Source organism: Filicampus tigris, chromosome 20, assembly GCF_054856515.1.
Source record: "Filicampus tigris isolate MCC_2025a chromosome 20, RoL_Ftig_1.0, whole genome shotgun sequence".
In the NCBI taxonomy this organism is placed as follows: Eukaryota; Metazoa; Chordata; class Actinopteri; order Syngnathiformes; family Syngnathidae; genus Filicampus; species Filicampus tigris.
Window position 1 is genome coordinate 13,781,979 of NC_141236.1, and position 20,480 is coordinate 13,802,458.

The window sequence follows — 20,480 nt, forward strand, 5'->3', positions numbered from 1 at the left end:
GGATCGCAAATATGCAGGGTCCACTAATCCTTTTGAGCAAGCAAATGTTTAAAAAAAAAAAAGTTTTTAATGCTGAAAATTAGGAGCCTAATGTATTGAACACAATGAGAGTTTAAGACATGCATTACTTACCTGGGACGTCCAAGTTGTTCATCGGTTGCATATTTTGAAATGTTCCAAACACACACACACACACATCATTTACAAGGTTGATGTACATGAGTGAAATTATGACTTTTACATATAATTCAGCATGAATTCTGGTAAAAAATACTTAGAATACATTTACTATATAATGCATATTCAAAATAGCACAACATTAATACATTTACTATTTCTGAGGGAAAACCAGCAACCCGCCCCCGCCCCCCCCCCCCCTCAAAATGCCTTGCCTCTGGTTACATTTTACATGATGTATTTTAATCTGCGGAAAAAAAAAAAAATTACATTTCAAACCATATCAGCGGGGCGGCTTATGGCAAGAAACATTTTATTATCATCATCATTATAGTTGTGAATGACACATAGTTATGGACATGAGTTGTTTTTATTATTTCAATACACAGGCAAATCTGTATGGACAATCATTAAGTAGATGCAAAGCAGATAAAACAATCATTTGTACACATATGTTACAATACAAACTGTATGCAGCTCCTCACTTGCTAAAGCAATATGCATTACGCAGGAAGGTATTGCTATTCGTATAGTACAGCTAATTACAGTCCATATACGGAAAGGAAAAGAGACGGGGGCGGGGTTGAATAACTTATTTAAATATCAATTACATATATAGAATGTGCAAGGCCTGCGTAGCATTTCATATATGTAATCAAGACGGCGCAAACAAAGTGGGAGTGATTAGGGGGGGAAAAAAGGTGTATAACTCATTTAATTACACTTGCCGTTCATTAAGGAGCCACCAAAACCTTTCGCAAAAACAAAGCCAATGTCGCAGCTAGATTAAGTCACCCTCTAAAGTGCATTTACAGTGTCAGTATATTTATTTTTACTAAACACTTCTCTCGCCTCTCACGGAGCACCACATTTGAAAGTGGGGTATTACATCCTCTTCATGGGGAAAAAGATGAAATAGAAAAAGATAGTTGACGTGATTTCACGCCGAGTGTGCCCTCAATTTATCCCTGATTTTTTTTTTTTGTAGCTTCCACCTGATGACATGTTTTGTTTTTGTTAAAATGCAAATGTTTAAATTACACTGGCAACATACTTGATATACAGCGGAACCTCCAAAGTTCAAGACAATCCATTTCCCCAAATAATTAGACAGTATGTTTTATTTTCTATTTAATTATTTGTATTAATAATGAAATATTATGCTTACTCTACCCAACTTCATTTTTCGTCATTGAGGATGGACCATCTTTTTAGATAAGCAAAAGCTCAAGAAAAGGTAAAATGGGGGAAAAAAAAAAAAAATCCTAGCCTGGAAGCGTTCACAATTTTTTTTTTTGGTGAACCAGTTGTACACAAAGCGAAAACTCTGCAAATGATTGATGCTATAGAAAAAATGCAAATAAGCAATCATTTTCTCAAATAACAGGAAGATAGGTTCCCCCTAAGCGGAGGTCCACTGTGCATTTTCAAAATTCAAATTTATTCAACAACAAAATTCACATTTTTAAAATAAATTATATGTGGAAAGAAAGGTATTTTTAAAATTCCATTTACAAACTATGCATTTTTAAAAGTACAAATTAATGAATGTTAAAAACAATGAAATGCATCTTTTAATTACAAATATATATAAAAAAAAAAAAAGTGAAACTGCTTGACCAGAATATTACAATTGTAATCTTACACACACACACACACACACACACACACAATTTTGCCCGTATTCCAAATTGTACAACCTCCGTGCCAGTCAACTTTAGAGGTTCCACTGTGTATAAATTGTGCTTCTTATCAAATATTAGCTCTGTCTCTTTGGAGATTGTTACTAAGATCTTAAAATGTGTTTGTAATCAGTACGAATAAAACAAATTAGCTTTGCGTAATTGAAACAAACAGGCTGAATTCACCGCATGGGAGGGGAAAAAAGGCCTTACCTTGCATTTACGGTATCATCAACACTATCCACTCATTAGGCTAAGGCAAAACATACCATAAAAAAAAAAACGTGCTTGGATACGTCGGGAACACTGATTGGTAATGTGACCCGGCTGTAACTTTCAGAACGCACGAACAAAAGGAAGCTATAATACAGAAATACAGTTTCATAAAAGTAAGCCACGTATCACTTATTGGTGTACGGTATGCATTTAGTGTAGCCACGCGACAACGGGAATCACTTTGGCGGAGGAAAATACACAACTCACAAAAGCGTTCCAAAAATCGGCCTTTGGGATGAAATTTCAGGATGAGCCTAAAATGCACGAGAACTGAATTTGAATTTTGGAATATGCAACTGTTCAGTGGTAGTAAAATTCCACCTCAGAGTTGAATGTTTTGTGAGAAGTGTACCATAGGAAAAAAAAAAGCCACTTTTCACAAGCCATGCACTTGTGAAGCGTCCATTCTACAAAATGGCGGTGTCTTTATTGAACAAATAGGGGGCGGGTCTTCACCTCACAGCGACGTTTTGTGTGTGCGTGTGTGTGTGTGTGTGTTGTTTTTTTTAAAGGCATCCGTTTAGCATCCAGGATCGACTCCAAGTTGCCGTAAACATTAGAAAAAAACTGCGTCCTAGCAAACAGGAAGTACTCGAGCGCCACCGATACTTTTGATTCGACGGCGAGGCGGGTTCACGCGTCCCGCCGCTCGGTGACCAGCTGGGCCTCGCCAACCAAGCGGCGGGCGTGCCCGCGGTCGCGCACGCCCGCCTCCCAGGCGCCGCTCTCCGTCAGCGAGGCCACGCCGCTCAGCGAGTCCACGCCGGCCGCCGCCAGGGTGGCGGCGTACATGGGCAGGCCGATGGACACCAGCCAGTCCGAGACGGTGCTGACGGAACCCGACGCCGCCGGTCTCCGGCACATTTCGGTCAGACCGCCCGAGGGGATCTGGGGACACATAAACCTCCATCAGGCTACGCTTTTTTAGATGAACACGAACAAGAATAAGAACTTGAGCAACTACGTCTGTGTCAGCAGTTATCCGGTGAAATTGTGAACTGCAGTTAGCTCGCACGCTCTGCCTTCAACGTGAAAACGCGTCTTTGCTTTGTATCGTTCGCTGGCGTGTCTGCTTTAGAGCGCCTCATTGTTGACAAGCAAAGTCACCCATACAAAGGCGGATGAGGGATAAGGAGAAATTATTTCTGTTTAAAGAAAAAAAAAACGTCTTGACTTGACAGCCAGCATGGACAGGGGGCTTCTCGCTTGTGCGGCTGCTATAGCTCGCCTCGTTGCTCCGGCATAAAACAGACCCACAATGACTCGGTGGGATGTATTCCAGTTATGTGAAGGCACAAGCAAGACACTAGACAGGGAACCATCCATTTTTCCAAGTGATGCGGTAGAATTTGAATGTGGTTTCAGAGGACACGCCCACAGCGTCTGACAGCAGAGAGAACAGCTTCATTTTTTTTTTCCTGATTTGGAAGCCTCATTTCATATACGCGCCTTTTTCTTTTTAACTATTACATTTTGGCAGGGTTTTCAAACAACACTCTTCTACATAGTATGTCATCAAAAGACATTTCTTTTGACTTAATAGGGACTCTATAAATATTGGAGAAGCACTAGAATTGTATCCGTTGCGTCCTTACGGCCATGCGGTGTTGTTTGCGCAGCTCTCGGACTCTGAGCTGGTCCATGGCGGAGGCCACCTCCTTGACGGGCTGCTGCAGGTCTTCGGAGTAGCGCTGCACCAGAGGCTGGGGGATGCCGCAGCGGCCGTGCTGGGGGGGTGAAGACGTGACAGATGATTACTTGGGAAAACATTCAGCTGTGTCTTCGGTAAACACAATTGGTATGTAAATGAAATGACTTCCAACAGGGACTCTGGTTTTTGTTGGCAAACATGGAGCAGAGGCGTGTTGTGAAAATGTTTTGAAGGATTGCAAGAGGGGGAGAGCCAAAACTCACAAATAGTAATCACACACTCTAGGACCAGTTGGTCTTTGATAGACCCCAGGAAACGACCCTAAAACGGTGCTTTGGACCAAAATGCTAATGCCCTTTTGGGCATAGGCTTTTAGACTTAAAAAACAAACAAAAAAAAACAAAACAATATATCATCAATACTTGGCAAATTTCATATTGCAAAGCAAAAATGGCTTCAGAGTTCTTAGAGTTCCATTTTTGACTGATTCGTGCGCATCACGCTTGAGGTCTGACGGGCGCTCCAAGGTTTTATAACCTTGTTTGCCCAAAGTGCAATTCCCCTATAAACTTAACAGTCTGAACCACATCATAGCCCCTGCAGCTTTTTTATTGCCGTGCGCATTCGCACTCAACGCCTGCCGCATGATGTACGCTACCAATATATTCACTTGTCTCCATTCTTGGACATCAAAGCAAAGTTGATGTGGGCCTCAAAACAAAGCAAACTTAGTGGCCAGTTGCGGGAAACAAAATACAAGTAATTATGATTTGTCACGGAACGGATGACATTGTGTGTTTTTTTCCTTGTTACGTCGGCACAAATATGATTGTATTTACAATACCAGAACTCATTTATATTCCTTATTCAGTGTATGCGTATTCAAATTGGTGGTTAAAAACAAGTGTCGGGTAAATGCTCTCTATCACTACACACGTTCTGTCATCATGTTTTATATGTTTGGCTCTCCATGTGGCAGGTTGCGCTTACCTTGTCTGAGTAAGGCTCCTCTGTGAGGTCAATGCCCTCGGCCTGCAGCCTTTGTTCCAGCAAGGTGAGCAGGTCAGGACTCATTTTGGAATGGGACGCCTTCCTCGTCACGGCCACCTTGCCGCCCAGGTCGGAGAGCCACGGGGGCGCCGCCGACACGCCCGCCTCTTCCCCGGCGCACCAGGCCGCCGAGGAGTCGCGGGGGCTGCCGGGTGTCTTGGCGGGGAGGGGCGGAGCCGGAGCGCTAGCGCAGCGCGTGACGGGGCTGCTCGGGTGGGAACGCGTGAGCGAGTGCGTCGGGGAAGGGGCGGGGGACGGCGAAGAGGGCACGGAGAGCGGCGAGTGGCAGAGCCCGTTGGCGAGTCTTTCTCTGGATTTCTTGGCGGGAACGGGGGGCGGTACGGGCGGCTTTTTGGCATGAGTCCGTATGACCCTCTCACCGCTTGCGTTGGACTCCGGGGGACTTGGAGCTTGGGTTGTGGGACAAGGGGGTCTCAGAGGGAGCTGCGAGGGTACAGGTGGTCTGTCAACTCTGGGTTTCGGGCTCACCGGTGGACTTGCAGTACGAGCCGGCGAAGTCGCCTTAACGGGGGCCCCACTTGTGTCCGAGCCGGGCTCTTTTTTAGTGGGTTTCACCTCCTCATTTTCCTCCTTCCTCTGCTCCCAGTGGAGGTCTCCCAGGGAGCGGGAGCGTTTCCAGGACCCTGCGGGCTGGAAGGGCTCGTCCAGGTCCTCGCAGCTGCGACTGGCCGGGATGGGGGAACGTCGATGGGGTTTGCGGCGCCCCAGCAGGTTGAAGCCCTTCAGGGAGGGCTTGCTGAACAGCTTCTTGGGGAACTTGGAGCGCTGGTTCTTAGCATTCTGCTGCAAGGCCTCACTGGAGATGGTCATGGGAAGAGTGGGATAGTCCGGAGATTGGCCCGCGGAAGAGCGACCAGAGCGGGAGGCCTTCTTGCTTTTGCCTGTAAAATAAAAATAAAGATTTTTAAGAACAACTGCCTTACTGTAATCCCCCGCTAAGAGCTACAATGCATCTCAAGGTGATTCCAAAGTACGACTTTTCTGAGACATGGCTTTGGAATGTCAAATAGAAGCTCCTCCCCTCACTTCCATGGCACCACGATTCCGTACGATGTCGACAAAACGCTCATTTTTTATTAGACCGGGCACTCTTAGGAGGTTTCAGAAAGAGAACAGTAATAGTCCATCAGCGATTTTTTTTCAGCAAAGAACAGGGCAGGTTTCTAAGTAGCAAATCGTGAAAGTACATTGATAACTACTGTAAATTACTATAAAATTCGATTAGCTGAGCTTTGTTCTCTTTGCACAAATATGATGCAATGGCATCAAGCGTGGTAGAATGAAAAGTGGAAGCAACTTACCATCGTGTCCTCTGATTTACAAAGCATGATGGGTGAAATAGGCGAAAACAGCCACAGTAAAAAAAACGTAACGTATGGGATGCGCAGACAAATTCGATAGATGGAATGGGATGAAATGTCGCGCAGCACACAAAAATGTTGAAAAAAAAAGTTATTTAAATATAAAATTACTACATTGACTGGAATGTTAATTGATCAGGCGTGAAAAGAGATGAAGGCACCTTGAGTGGCGATTCACCAAATTTCAGTTTGATATTGCTTGCAACAGAGTTGGAATATGAAGTGCCATCCCCCCCAAAAACGACTTACATTTCCTGACTAAAGCATTAAAAGAATACATTTGTTATGCTACACTTTGGGGGAAAAAGCTGCGACTCATGAAATACATTGTACAAGACATTAAAGGTGTCGTTTATGGGAATTACGTTACGAGTATATGAATAAAGAATAATACTGCGTGGATAAATGTGCATTGCTGAGGATCTTAAAAAGGAAGTAAACCCAAATACTAGTGGGCCAGCATAGAACATATTCTTATACATTTGAAAGACTTATTTCGGCAATATCCTTTTACCTTTTTACTGAGGTCCTTATTCAAGTGTAATTAAAAGAGGCGGCTTGATGATGTGGAAGAAGAAGACTTGGCAGGCACAACATAAATTTGTCTTGATTCGAGCATTCAGGGATCAACGGTGTCCTTACAGTTTTACAATCGTCAACACAACAGCTTCGGAAAAAGTGATTTTCTTCACTACCACTTTGATTTGACAAACACACGTCTTTCGGGATAGCACCGTGGATCCCTGAACCCGGAAAAGAACATGCAGACCGTTTTCTAAATTGCAGGAAGTTGACGAACGGTTTACAGGCGTGCAAAGGAAAACAAGAGACAAAACAAAAAGCAAGCAGCGCCGTCTTTATTGTTTTTTTGGTGGGGCGGGTAGGGACTTTTTTTTTTTTTTTGGTGTGCTTCTTTTAAATTCCACGACTTCAATCTCTATGGTGGCACACAATGAGCGTGGCCAATTCCCCACCCCCCCCACCACTCACACACACAGTTGAAGTTAAGGCCAGTATTTACACTGGAAACCAGCAATCAGAAAGGAAAGTGGTTTTTGACAGAGCGGTGATTTATGGGTTATGGATGTTAAAAATACGTGGGAGAAAGACGACGTACAGGGAGCTCCGGCACTCTCAAAAATTCAGATCAAAATCGTATTCAGCACATTTGCCTTTTGTTAAAAATGCGGATTTCTGTACCGTTTCAGGCACATCATCACGCAAGGCGGCTGCCGTGCAATCCAGTCTCTCTGAAACAGCCAATCAGCACTGCAGACACATCTTAATTACGTAATAATGTCACGGTACTCTGCTGCACTTAGCAGAAATATTCATAATCGTCCCCTTTGTGCACTGTCATCAATGTGGAATCCACAGCTTGCAATCCTTGGATTGGCAGTGACTTTGTTCTCATGAGAACACTTGTCGTGCGCATTGGGGAGGCTCTCTCCCTTTGGCCAACGGCTCCCAGCGCTGTTGGGCAGACCAGGCTCAGTGGCCTGGGGCCAGGATCCTTCCCGGTTACATGCGGACTTCGGTACTGATGGCACAGAAGGCCTACAAGGACGGAAAGAGTGATGAAGAGAGGGACAAGTGGGTCATGAGAGGCGGCGTCTCCACAGCTCCCAAACTGTGGCTCGGGGGACAAAAGGGGTCCCGGGAGAATTGCTTTTGGGTCGCCCGTTGACTGAGTAAAATGTTATTGATTCGTGTTTCACATGGATTTGACTTTCTCGTATTCTATACGCAAGGTTAAAACATATTTTTCTATGTTTTGGAATTGTATTAGAGGTGCAATGACTAATCAACAACTCTCAAATTGACAAGTAGTTTCCTGACAAAAAAAAGGTTATAATTGACACAAATAGTCATGGAAACATTCTAAAGTTGGTTGTAATTGTACAAGGAAAACAAACCCAATTTACACAGTCATATAATGTGAAATGGTTTAAATGAACTTTTCATGTCATGAGGAAAGGTCACATGACAAGAAAAAAAAGTTCAAATTTTTCCAAGAAATTTGTATCTATTGGAGAAAAAAAGGAAAATGAGTAATACGTTTCAACTACTCCCGATATAAAGAAAGATTTTTTTCCAGCACAATAGTCTGAATTTCTCCAAATATATGCGAGGAAACTGGAGTACCCGCTGAAAACTATGCAAGCTGTGGGAGAACATGCAAAACTCCAGCCCGGAAGGCAAGGAAGGCCAAATTCGAACCCTCAACCTCACAACAAGTCAAGTGACCGTGCTCACCACTTTTCCAGCATGCCACCAAAAGTCAAATAGGAAGAAACAAGATTATTCTTGTCTTTTGCGGCCCACTGTATACATGACGATGTTATGGCAACGGTTGACCTATGTTTGCAAATTTGTTAATATTATTGTTGAGCTGACACAGTTTGGGAAAGCCGGCCGTGGAGGGACAAAGGCGGGAGGAGAGACTTGAGTGGCTACAATAAGCAAGAAAAGCTGCTTGGTTATCAGACACCGTTCCACAGGCGGAGTTAGAATGCAGAAGCGTCAAGAGATGGAGCGCATACGTTGCCACCGTTGGACCACATCCCAGTCAAGCCAACATTACCGTTCTCCAAGTTCTCGTTGCTCTCGTAGCAACCCGAGTCCCGCGGGGAGTCTCCGATCAGGCCCCGGCCCTCGGACAGCAGCTTCTCCTGGGAGCTCGACAGGCCGCTGCGCTCCGGGTCGCTGCTGCCTGGACATGGAGGAAAAATGGATGTCACTTTTCCTCAAATTGTGGCTATGCACCAATTATTTGAGGGGGGCACCATCCACTTAAAGCGCATTCAGAGATTTGTTTCTAAACGGACTGCTGGGAACATGTAAGAAGATGGAGCACCCGGCGAAAGCTGGTCTCTAGGTCAAGTGGAGATGATTGCACAAAGACTGAAATTGAGCGTTCCCCGATCTTCAATGTGAGACAGTAACGTACTGAGGGAGGGACTCCTTACTGTCGTATTCCTGCAGCAGCTCCACGGCCGTGAGCAACACGGCTCGGTGTTGGGGGTCTTTGATGTTCAGCTCGTCCAGGTCCTCCTCTTCCAGCAACTTGAACGTGTCCAGGTCCTCGTAGCCGTTGAACAGGAAGGTGGGCATGTGCTCCTGAGTGCAGCCGCCAGAAGATGACCAATGAGCTTGAAAACAATGCTAACGGCCTTTTTTATTCTTAGCTTGACCGCGTCAAACAAACATCCCGCAAAGTGGCTTGCCTGCACGCCCGGCTCACCTTTTAGGGCAGCGTGTCGTTCGGGACGGAAGATGAAGAGAGGGTGTTCATGTTTACGCAAAAGACGTGCAGCCCATAATTTCCTGCGCTAAATTTAGCCCCGCTTGTCGGTAATTTCTTTCCGTGTATCCGGAACAATGTTTTCTTTGATGATTTGTTCTCGTGACCCATTTGAGGACGCGGCGTGGATGCCATGTCAAATATTTAGCAACACAGTTTGGCCTTGGTGAGGTTTGGCGAGCGGCGTAGTCCCACCTTGAGGTTAATACGTTCCAGCAGCTCCTCCACGGACGTCGGCTTGGGCGGCCGGCCCTTCCTCCGCCGCCGCAGCGGCCGTTTGGGCTTCTCCTCTTCCTCGCACAGCACGTCCACGTAGATGAACTTGAAGGTGCCCACCTTGTTGTTGAGCAGACCCATCCAGGTGCCCATGGGCGGCTTGCTGATGATGTCGATCACGTCGCCGCGCTGCAGAAACGGCGTCACGGTCACCCGCAGGTCTCGGAGTTCCGACGCAAAGCGAGCGATAGCCCGGCCGGGGGCTTTTCACCTTCAGTTTGAGGGAGTCCGAGTCGTAGGGGCTCGGCGTGAAGTCCGTGTGCACGCGCGCGCGGCCGCAGAAGGGTCCTCGGTAAGGCGGCTCCTCGTCGTCGCCGTCCTCAGATTTGACGCTTTCTCGGTTGCTGGCTGACGAGTCGGTGGTGCTCACCGTCTGACCGCCTGGACACAAACGCAGGAGCCCATTTTGCTCAAATGACTGTAAAATTACTATGATCAAATTGGGTGTAAATTTCATTTGAAAGAAAGAGTGTACTCTGTTTTTTTTTTTTGTTTTTTTTAGTCAAGACAGACGCTTGTGGCAAATCCTTGGAAAAAGTGAGCGATCGAGCGTCTCGCTGTTTATAAAGGAGCTGCTCAACATGTTCCGCTCTCTGACTCCTCGTCCCTCGTTAATCCGAGCGTACGTTTGCCCGCGTGCTCCCAACAACTTTACACAGGCCGAACTGACAGGCCGGACTTCAATCCGAGTTTGGAAAATAGCCAGCCTTTGATCGCACAGATGTGAGGGACAGGAAGGACGGGTTGAAGTACCGCCGAGTTGTAACGGGCCAAAAAGCACGCGCGAGGTCAGGCCGCTCTCCAAAAGCCACAAGCGCGCTCGCAGTGGCACCCGCTCTTATTGCCGCGACATGGCAATATTGAGGTGAACGCGGACGGTAAAAATCACAGAGCTGACTCGAAAGTAAACAACTTACTCATTGAGCTTTGTCCGCTCAGTGAACTTCGGAGACTTTCCACTGAGCCGCCTGCCTTGAGTTTGGGCTTCTCCAGGGAGTCGCTGTCGGGCTGAGGGGACTGCGGAGAACCAGGTGCTCCATCCGGACTCGACTGGAAGGCAGAAAGTACGTCGGGACGCGGGGGGAGGAGGGGGAAATGCAGAGTCGTTATAATGCGCTACAAAACCGTATGCTTTTTTTTTTTTCTTGTTTTGACATCTTGCAATAATAAGATTAAAAACATAACACCTAGGCATGTACATACACTCAGTTGTCATATTTTGTTTATGTGCTTTATTTATATATTTTTTTCAAACTTTAGGGTAAAAGAGGGCCTGAGAACGTCTGGCAGTGAATGAGAAAAAAAATGTCTACAACTACTTATACAATAGCTGATGTTTAAGGAAAAAAAAAAAGAAAATACTTTTTCATTGACATGCTTATGATTTTGTGTGTGTGGGCGCGTGTATTCTAAACAATGACCTCACTGCAGCACAGCAGAAAGAGACCGAAAACAGAGCTTTGTTTCAGTGATGCACTAGGGGGCGCTGCAGCCTGCCTACAAAACAAAACATGTTTGGCTATTCAATCCCATCTAGATTTTCTTTTTGTTTTTACAAGCAACAGCCGCATGACGCAGTCCTGGAAATGTGGGTCATGGCGTTGCGATGAGACCACCGCCATGAGCAGATGCTTTGGCCGCTGCGCAGGGCCCCGGACAGTGCAGGCCACTGGCGGAGTGGATGGCAACGACTCGGAAACTTCAGCCAGAGTAAGCAAGGCTGTGCGCGCGCACACACACACACACACACATTCTCTCTCTCTCTCACTGGTCCTTGAGCGCAAGCAAGCCCAAGGGAGGCTTGCATCACTCAAATGGGCTCAGCACGAAGCACACACCCAAGACAAGCGGATCCCGCAGTGACAATCCCAATGTTTCCGAGCTCTGTTTATTCCGTAACTAACACAAATACTCCCACCCACCCACACACGCGCGCTGCGGGCTAATGATGTGGCCAACACATGACAACATCCTGTGAATGTTTGACAAGAAAGGGGAGACTATTTCTTTGGACAGCTACTCTGCTCGATTGCGCTGTGATTCGGACACTAAAAAGACAGCTTTTGGTGGGGGGGGGGGGGTTGATTTATTGTAGAGCGGCAACGACGAATCGAAATGTAATCATTTTTGATGAATTGTTTAGAGACTTAAAATTGTCCAAATCGTCGCCGAATCTCAGTTCAATGCGCGTCCAACCTGTTCGGACACCGAGCTGCTGTACTTCTTGGACATGCGCTTCCTCATGGTCTCCTTGACCGACTTGACCTTCTTGCCCAGCGAGATCCGAGAAGTCGCGGGGGACTTGACCACCTCCCTGTAGATGGCCTCCTGCTCTTTATTCTGTCGAATCAGGAATATGGAAACACGTATGAAAGCCACATCGGGCTTTCCGACACATTCTTGCCATCGTCTTGTCACTCACGTGCGCATCGGAGCCGGTATTGAGCACATGGAGGGATCGGTTGGACAGGTCGAAGCCGCCGAAGCTGCACGTTCTCTGCGAAGGGGGGCAGAGCCAAAAGACAATCAGCCACACTTTGAACCGCTTCCTGAATCGCGCCGGACGGTGGGATTTGAGGCGCTGTGATTCATGCATGACACTGATCATGGTTGCTTCACATGGGGGCGGGCGGGGGCACATGATGTCATACGCCAAATGGAGGACGTGATGGAGCACTTTATGTGCTTTTTCTCCCCAAATTTCAGAGCGAATGAGCTGCTTTATGGAGGCCAAAAAGCGTAAAAGTCCGTTCCAACATGTGGCTCAAAGTGGAGTCTCGATGTGACCACATGAAAGGCTTCAAGGACTCGAGGCACATTTAGGGCGCCCTCGGCTGGTGGAGTCTGGATTGGGACACATGCACAAAGGAAGGGGGCTTCGGTATGCAAACACACACGCATACAGGGCCAAATGTGTGTTCGTGTTAGCAGAAACATTCCAAGTTGTTTCTGATGAGGGGAAGTCTCTCGCTCTCAACGTTAATGGGAAAGAAACTATGAAATGAAAAGATAACCGGGAGATCCACTCTTATCGCTTATCTGTTTTGTGTTTTTTAATGGATCCTCCCAACGCTATGAGAACACACACGTGCACATCAAAGTTCAACATCTAAAATTACCCCCAGTTAATCTCAGCACAAAAGCATGAAGATCCCTCAAAAGCGATACGGGCTTCTTGCGCATTTAGCGTCCACAGCTGCGGGCCACATTGCAGCTTTCCCAGCGAAGGGTTTTTGCAGAACAAACACGTTTGAAGCGGCGTCCAAGAATAATGTGATGGCGATGCTCGATGGAATGGACATGCACCCAAGATTTCAAAAAAAAAGAAAAAAAAAAAAAAAAAAAAAAAAGGATTTTGGAGATAATTACAAGGAAAGAAAACATCCAGAAAAAAAAAAATAGAGGCACGGGCCCCCGTTCCAAAAAAATAAAAGAAAAAGACGAAAAGCTACAACAGAAAAAAGTGGAGTCCAAAAAGCTGCTTGGATGAGAACGACCTCACTGGTACACGACAGGATTCAGGTAGCATCGAAGCTGCAGGATAGCCCCACCTCACTCTCTACACGTCTATTCGATGTCCGAGCACCACTGAGGAGTTCTTCATGTTGCACTAATAAAGGGACATCGCTTTACTACTCAAGTGCAGCTACAGTACAGCATCTCTCTCATACAAGCGAGTCAACATTCGGCAGTTACACAGAAAACCTTCCGTATGTTGTTTGCATGTTTGAGACAATTAACCAGCCAAAACGTTGCTTGGTACTGTTCTTGTTCTTGCAAGATTGTAATGCTAGCAGTAGCTTTATGGAAAATTTGAGAGTAATTTAACAATTGAATAGAGATGCCGCAAGATGGCGACAAATCACTTTTCTGAAAGACTTTTCTAGTAGGCCGGTCAAAAGAAGCTCCTCCTCCTATCTCAACATAGTTCTTTGGCACCAAAAGGCCACGAGACCTTGTCAAAGCAAAACTATTATTACACAGGGCTTTAGCCTGATCACAAATGCAATACGTAATTGACTTTTTAGCAAATAACGGAGGATAGGTTGGCCCCTCAAGAATGTTGAATACGCAGCAGCGTCCTGTATTTCTCACGGAGAAAACGTTTCAAATGTGAACAACCAAGAAAGTGTTTTCGACCTTAGAGGTTCCACTGTATTCCATAAAAAGCCACTAGCTCGAAAAAGTAAGCCCGATGCTATTTCCTTGGCAACGTTTCCGACTGCGGCGAGTTTGACCTTAAAAGCTATTCTGCAGCTTTGACGCACGCCGAGTCCTGCTCACACGAGGCGGCCGACTTGAACCTCACGGTCTGAACTCACAGACTTCTGCTGGATGCGTAAGAGCACGCGCTTGGTGCAGCGGTCCACGCTGGCCGCCCACCTCCTGTCCGCCTCGCGGTCCTCCTCCAACAGACAGCGGCGCTCGGCCCGGCTGAGGGTGACCGGGCGGACCAGCTGGGCCCAGTTGAGGTGACCGTACAGGCTCCGCTCTACCACGTAGGTGATGTTCAGCTCACTGACTGCGCTGCGGCCCCGCAGCCGGCGGGACGGGAACGCCCAGCCCCCCGCCGGGCCGAAACCTTTCGATCTGGCTAGGTCGCCGCCGCGGGCGGGCGAGGACGGGGTGACGCACAGAGGGGAGGCCGGGCTCTTGGCGCCGCGCCAACGCTGGTACAGAAGGTGTTTGGTGGAGTACGAGTAGTTGGGGTCGGGCTTTCTGAGCGTCCAGCTGCCATGGTGCCGGTTGGCGGCGTGATATTTAGGGCTGCCTTGGGAGAGGCCGTCGTCCGGGGGGATGATGCGGCGCGATTGCGCTTTGGGGCGGGGTTTGGTGAGGCCGTAAAAGGCGTACAGGGCTTCCTTGTTACTTACCCCGTGGGAGATGGAGCTCAGGGCCTTCCGCATCTCGCCGTCGGTGGTGGAGCGCGACAATTTCCCTTCGTCGTCCAATCCGCAGCCATCCAGCTCCGAGAAGGAGGAGCCGCTACCCCCGACGCCGGAGACCGAGTCGACCGGGGTCCTCCTGGGCGGGCGGATGAGGCCGTGGGTGCTGGAGGACTTGTTGAAGGTCTTGACCAGACGGTGCCCGGACCAGGTGTCCAAGCTACTGGAGGACGGCGAGGTGGTCAGGCTGTCCGTGTCTCCGTCCACAGAGAGATGATCCTGGCTGAGGGAGGTCTCCTGGGGCAACGAGTGCTTCTTCACCACCCCCGCGTACAGCGCTGCGTTGTCGTCGCAGGCGGGCACCGATTCTACATTGAGGAAATCTGGCAGGAAAAAAACAAATCAATCGGCGGAAGATTTCGACGTCGTCCTTTTTCCGAGGCTGCCGCCAACTCCCAAATGCTCCCTGGTTTACAAACCTTCGGATCCATGCTTCTTGCACTCCTCCACCTTAATGAGTTTTTTCCTGACCCGCCGGGTGGAATTGACCAGCTTGTGGAGCCGCTTGAACTTCACCGAATCCTCCGATTGCTCGTCGTCCGACTGCTCGCGAGATTGCTGCAATAAAGGAGAGAGGAAGCGGGTTGACGTTCCGCCGGACGCCAGAATTCTTTAAGTAGGCCTGATGAATGGAGCGCTGACGAATGCAACCACAGCAGAAATGGAAGGAGGAGATAAAAATCACAGATGCACAGGAATGTGGCAATAAAACAGCTAAGTGAGACAAATACATTTTGTGATCCTTGCAAGCCGTCAATGGGAACATTGTTGAAGATGGAGTCAAAGTTAGTGTGGTGAGAAATGGAGGCCAGACACTGCCGAGACCACAATTAATTCACCACAAAATGGACTGGAGCACAATGAAAGGAGCCGACATGAATCAGTGACACGATCGGCGGGGCTGCGCCGCCTTCGGAGGACGGGGAGGGGGGGTTTGCAAGGACACTCCATTATGGGTGACAACGCCCCGAGTGTTTTGGTTTTTATGGCCGTTGCATTTAAATGCTTGGTGAAGCAGAAGTGGAGTGGAAAAGAGATGCTCCCAAAAGGTTCATCACTCACCTAAGCAAAAACAAAACAAAACAAAAAAAATCCAAATTGTAATCCTAAAATCCTCATAATTAAAAAAGTATTCTTTTGGTCATCATGATCTCTCATTATTTACAACGCTGCCTATCTTTTTTTTTTTTATTACAGCGGTAACTCAACGTAATGATTTTTCAAGCTACAAGCTGCTGCTTCACTCATTAAAATCAGCCGATTGTGAGCAAATACTACAAGAGTAAATTAACCGTCCAATTTCTTCCAAATATCGGAATCGGCATTGGGCAAAAATTCAATAAATACAAATAAAACCGCTCAATATCAGACAGGCTCAACCAAATTTGTTAAGGGACACAATATAATATTCTGTTTTTTGTTTTGTTTAACACAGTAGCTTGCTATTCATTTTGCATTGTGATTTTGCACAATATGCTTCAGGATACACCAAATACACGACAGACAGTATCCTTCTAGCAACTTATATTGCATATGATCCACTAAACTGTTTTTGATTCATCATGCCCATGTGAGGGCAAATATGACCGACCGCGCTGGCATAATTGCCGGCTGGCAGAGAGGGCATCGTTAGTGGCGCAACGCGGCTTCATTTGTTTCCAAGGGTCTCCGTGGCAACGCCGCCTTACGGCTCGCTGAGGTCGACTACGCAGTTCACAAAGAACAACACATGCACGCTCAAGCGCACCAAACGACGGACAGAGCGAGCCTGTCCGAGTCCGCCTCGTCGCGCTGCTCGAGGCTGACGGGCCCATAAAGAAATAGCTTAATTGCTTCTTTTTTTTTTTCTTCCCTCCCTCCCTCCCACAAGCCTGGCTCGGTGGCAGCTGACTACAGCAAGGATGATGTAAACAACTGCGGCTTGGACGGCACTCGCAAGCGCGCACACGAGACGTTTCGTACATACTGGATGGCACCGCATCACCTAAGCAACATTCCAAGTTTCCGACGCCTCCGGGCGCTGTCTAGTAAAAGCTTATTAATCTCAGACAAGTTGGAAAACACATCGATCAGCGGTCCTTCCCTAAAGTCGCCTCACACAAACACACACACACCAGCTTTGAACCTTTTCGCAAAGCACACAAACCCCAAAAGTCCGGTGCGTCTGTTTCCAAACCACACAATTCCCGCTGAGGTCTTCGACTTTTACATTTCCGTCAGAGTCGTAACATAAGAGCTGCCCTGGCCGTTGACACAGAACCCTGCCAAAGCGGCACATTGTTCGACAGACATTATCCTCAAAACAAAACGTCCCGTAATCGCAGAGCACCTTACATAAAGGCACCTTCCAACTGTTTGACTCCCACGTAAACAAGATTGCCAGGATTACTTCACTCCCCGCCGCGGACCCCCAAAGTGCACAGACGACGAGACAGTTGTGTGCGGATTGAGGACACGATAACGCTTTCAAGTCTGTTGTGGGGCAGCAAATCCACACAAACCGCTACAGATAAATGACTCATGCGGAAAGAAAGCCATGAAGCAAAGCGGGACCTCAAAAGGTCTCAACTGCCATCAGGTCAACAGAAAAAAAGCAAAAGCATTTCCATTCACCAATTATTTTACACAACGCGCTTCCGTCCGTTGACCGATACTCACCGGGTTGCTATGACTATCGAGGCTTTGTATCCCACAAGAACGATCGGCAGCGCGCAGTCACACATGCAAACGCAAGGTCCCAAATCATCTCCGAGTGCGCGCGCAGACCGAGTCTGGATTCCGCTCGGGAAGAAGGGGCGGTCGGGAAGTGCCAGGCAGCAAGTCGGAGCAGAGAAATGCCTGTGTTGTGCACGGAGAACAATCCCAGCATTTGAGGCCCCCGTGACCCCGCCGTGGCCCCCACATCCCTAATGGCCCATCCTGGAATGTGTGGCTCAGATGGCCAAAAAGGAAGACGGACAGACGGACGGACGGACGGACGGGGCCACGAATGCAGTTTCTTAACTCATTCAGCACCAGACTTTTTCAGTGCCGTTGTGAAATGACATATACTGTAAATATGTCAATGGGATAGATTGAGTTAACGAGCGTGTCGTTAGACTTGAGAAACAGGCATGTACTGTGCAGACATGTATAGCACGCACGCTTAATTCCATTCAAGCAGCGGTTGACATCATCAAGAGTTTCAATTTTAAGACTTCCACTTTGTTTGCCCATTTTTCGTTTCTGCATCTCGTCATCGTCGTGCTTTCGGTAACTCTTTCGTCGCTTCTCCAAAAAATAAAAAATAAATAAAATCAATCCGTTTTCAGACAGGAAGTGAGATGATCCCAGCAGAGTTTTTTTTGTCAAAGGCTCTTTGGTGCGGATGAACTTGAGGACCGACACCAAGCACATCTGAGATATTCATATCTGACTTATTTTCACGTCCTGTACTTTAGATTGCCGGGTGTGTAAAACACTTTTGATTTCTCCCGTTTCCCACTATACTGTCTTTGAGAGATTTGTCAATTACTGACTGATAGTAAATAAACTGTTAGTTTAGGCAATCAAAAGAAACCCAAGAGTCACCTTTCACAACAAGAAGCTAAAAGAAGTCGCTTGCTTTCAGTGGCATGAAAGGGATCGGATGTTGCTCCGTGTTTTCAATAGCGGCAGAAAATAGAAACATTACTTATGTGGAACTTGGATTTTGGAATTAACTCACATCCTGTTGCTCGAAGCGGGTCGGCGCGCTGGGCTAAATTGCACGTTTCGCCCATATGATACCATACTGAGTGAGGCTAATGAAAATCAGCTGTGACCTAGATTATAAATGAGAAAAGACAACCAAGGCAGACGTGCGCAAAAAACAGACAATTACTACTGACTAATAGTTAAAAAGGCCACATTGCTTTGTGGTTGGGGCAGTTTCAGTCAGCCCATTGAAATTCCACCAGCTAGTTGTGGTTGCACAAAGCAGGACAGTTCACAAGTCTGGGACAGCAAAGTCTAATCCGGTTTGCAGGGTGCATAATCCAGATGAAATGTTGTCTACCTGAATGCGTCCTCATTAACGCGTCCTGTCAAATTGGCCTTCTCGTCACTCGCGCAGACAAAATTCAGTTGTCTGTGTGAAAACTCATTGGCAAGACTCAACTCTCTGCTCACCATGCATACCACCACCCGCACTCTCCGTTTCTTGTCTATATATTGCCTAACCCGGATCAATTAAGGTGAAATAAATTCTGTCAATAAATCGGTGGAGGTAACAATAGCTTTTGTCAACTGTGTGTACATTGCTACCAATGAGTCCGTTTCGATTCTCAGTCATTCGGGTCACGGTAATGCTCAAATGTTGAATTGGGGCAACTGGACTCTTGTTGCTTGTTGAGGTTGTTTCATTCAAAAGGATGCTTCAATTCTATTTCTGAAATGGAGTTCCCCTCATCATGTCTCCGGTGGGTGTGTCGTCCTCAACAAGCAGTCCATTTTCCTTGCTTTCACTTTGTGGAGTGCAAGCATTCGATCATAAATCATCGTTTTTTGCTCCTTCCATTGCAAGCGACAGATGGCAGTGTTTCCAGCTCCAGTATCATATTTGGTACTGAACCGCTGCAATTGCTACAGCAATCTGAGCCCTGGGACACTGTGATGTTATTTTCAGTCAACAGAAGTGACAAAATGGCCGCCCCTGAGATGGCTAAAAGCAGGTGGATTTTGCTACTTCGCACATATTCCACAAACGCAATCCAAGGTCAGCTTTATCAAACACAAGGATAGGATCTATCATTATATGAATAAGAACCCTTTACATAATAATAAATAATGCTCATAAATAATAATGGCACGGCCAAAGTAGAACACTAATGACACAAACAAACACACGAGCTTGGGACGTTTCCCCGGATTCCACGCACCTAATTGGCATCAGAGAAGATCTGATGGAACCAAAACAAACGCGCAACAAGCAAACTCATCACCACAGAAGCCACAAATGACTCTGTGGGGACCAACATGAAAAACGTACATCGCGTGATCAACCTGATGGATTGCAAAGGCAAACGTAACCAACATGCGTTCACGCAAGCTCAAATCCACAATGTAATGATCCCAAATGACATGGTGGAGGGAAGGTAGAGTACGTGCAAACAGGACATATGGACCTATCGTTTGGCCAGTGGTGCAGCAGTGTAGGAAAAGGGGGCGACTGACAGTAGGAAGAAGAGCGTCGGAAAGACTCGAGTTTGGTTTTGTCACATGCGTCGGAATAAAAATCCATCCTTTGCCATCTCCTCGGCTGTTCAACATACTGAATGTAGTCGAGGACAGAGTGTGAAAGGCTGTTTTTTTTTTTTTTCTTTCTTTTTTTTCGGGCGGTCGAGGGTGAAGGGAGCGAACGGGAGGTGGGGGTGTACTTACGTTGCAGTTTGAGGACTGGTTTGGACCGGCTGCAGATCCGTCAGTCCACTCTGCAGTGTCAGTACTGCCGCACTGTCTGTTGCGCTCATACTCCTTCAGCTACGTGGAGGAAGAAGAGTTTAGCCAGGAAGAGGGCGGGGCCGCCGCCGAGCTCACCGGCAGCTGCAGCGTGCATTCAAAGTGATGTAGTGCTCAGTAATTATGCTCCTTGGCCAAATTACTGAACTGAGCTGTATTTTTACTTGAAAGTTTGAAGCATCCGCTCTTCTGAGCAAAATGATGACTGTGCTGTACAAAAGTCTCTGGCCACCGATATGCTTTTTTTTTGGGGGGGGG

At 47.1% G+C, this 20,480-nt stretch overlaps 1 protein-coding gene across 3 annotated transcripts in view; it reads right to left on the reverse strand.

Annotated features, from left to right (window-relative positions):
* Positions 1-528: 528 nt before the first annotated feature.
* The window catches only part of sash1a (SAM and SH3 domain containing 1a), a 123,834-nt gene continuing 103,882 nt past the window's right edge, over positions 529-20,480 (reverse strand). Inside the window, exons 8-20 of one of the 3 annotated variants that reach the window (XM_086018109.1) lie at positions 20,145-20,243; positions 15,164-15,302; positions 14,121-15,067; positions 12,221-12,295; positions 11,995-12,138; positions 10,716-10,848; positions 10,010-10,179; positions 9,718-9,927; positions 9,188-9,338; positions 8,803-8,931; positions 4,777-5,738; positions 3,731-3,862; positions 529-3,023 (exon numbers count right to left, since the gene is read on the reverse strand). In XM_086018109.1, the coding sequence (XP_085874235.1) occupies positions 2,769-3,023; positions 3,731-3,862; positions 4,777-5,738; positions 8,803-8,931; positions 9,188-9,338; positions 9,718-9,927; positions 10,010-10,179; positions 10,716-10,848; positions 11,995-12,138; positions 12,221-12,295; positions 14,121-15,067; positions 15,164-15,302; positions 20,145-20,243 (3,546 nt within the window). In that variant the 3' untranslated portion in view covers positions 529-2,768. The remainder of the gene's footprint in view (positions 3,024-3,730; positions 3,863-4,776; positions 5,739-8,802; positions 8,932-9,187; positions 9,339-9,717; positions 9,928-10,009; positions 10,180-10,715; positions 10,849-11,994; positions 12,139-12,220; positions 12,296-14,120; positions 15,068-15,163; positions 15,303-20,144; positions 20,244-20,480) is intronic. The other 2 variants (XM_086018110.1, XM_086018111.1) reach the window with 2 other exon arrangements.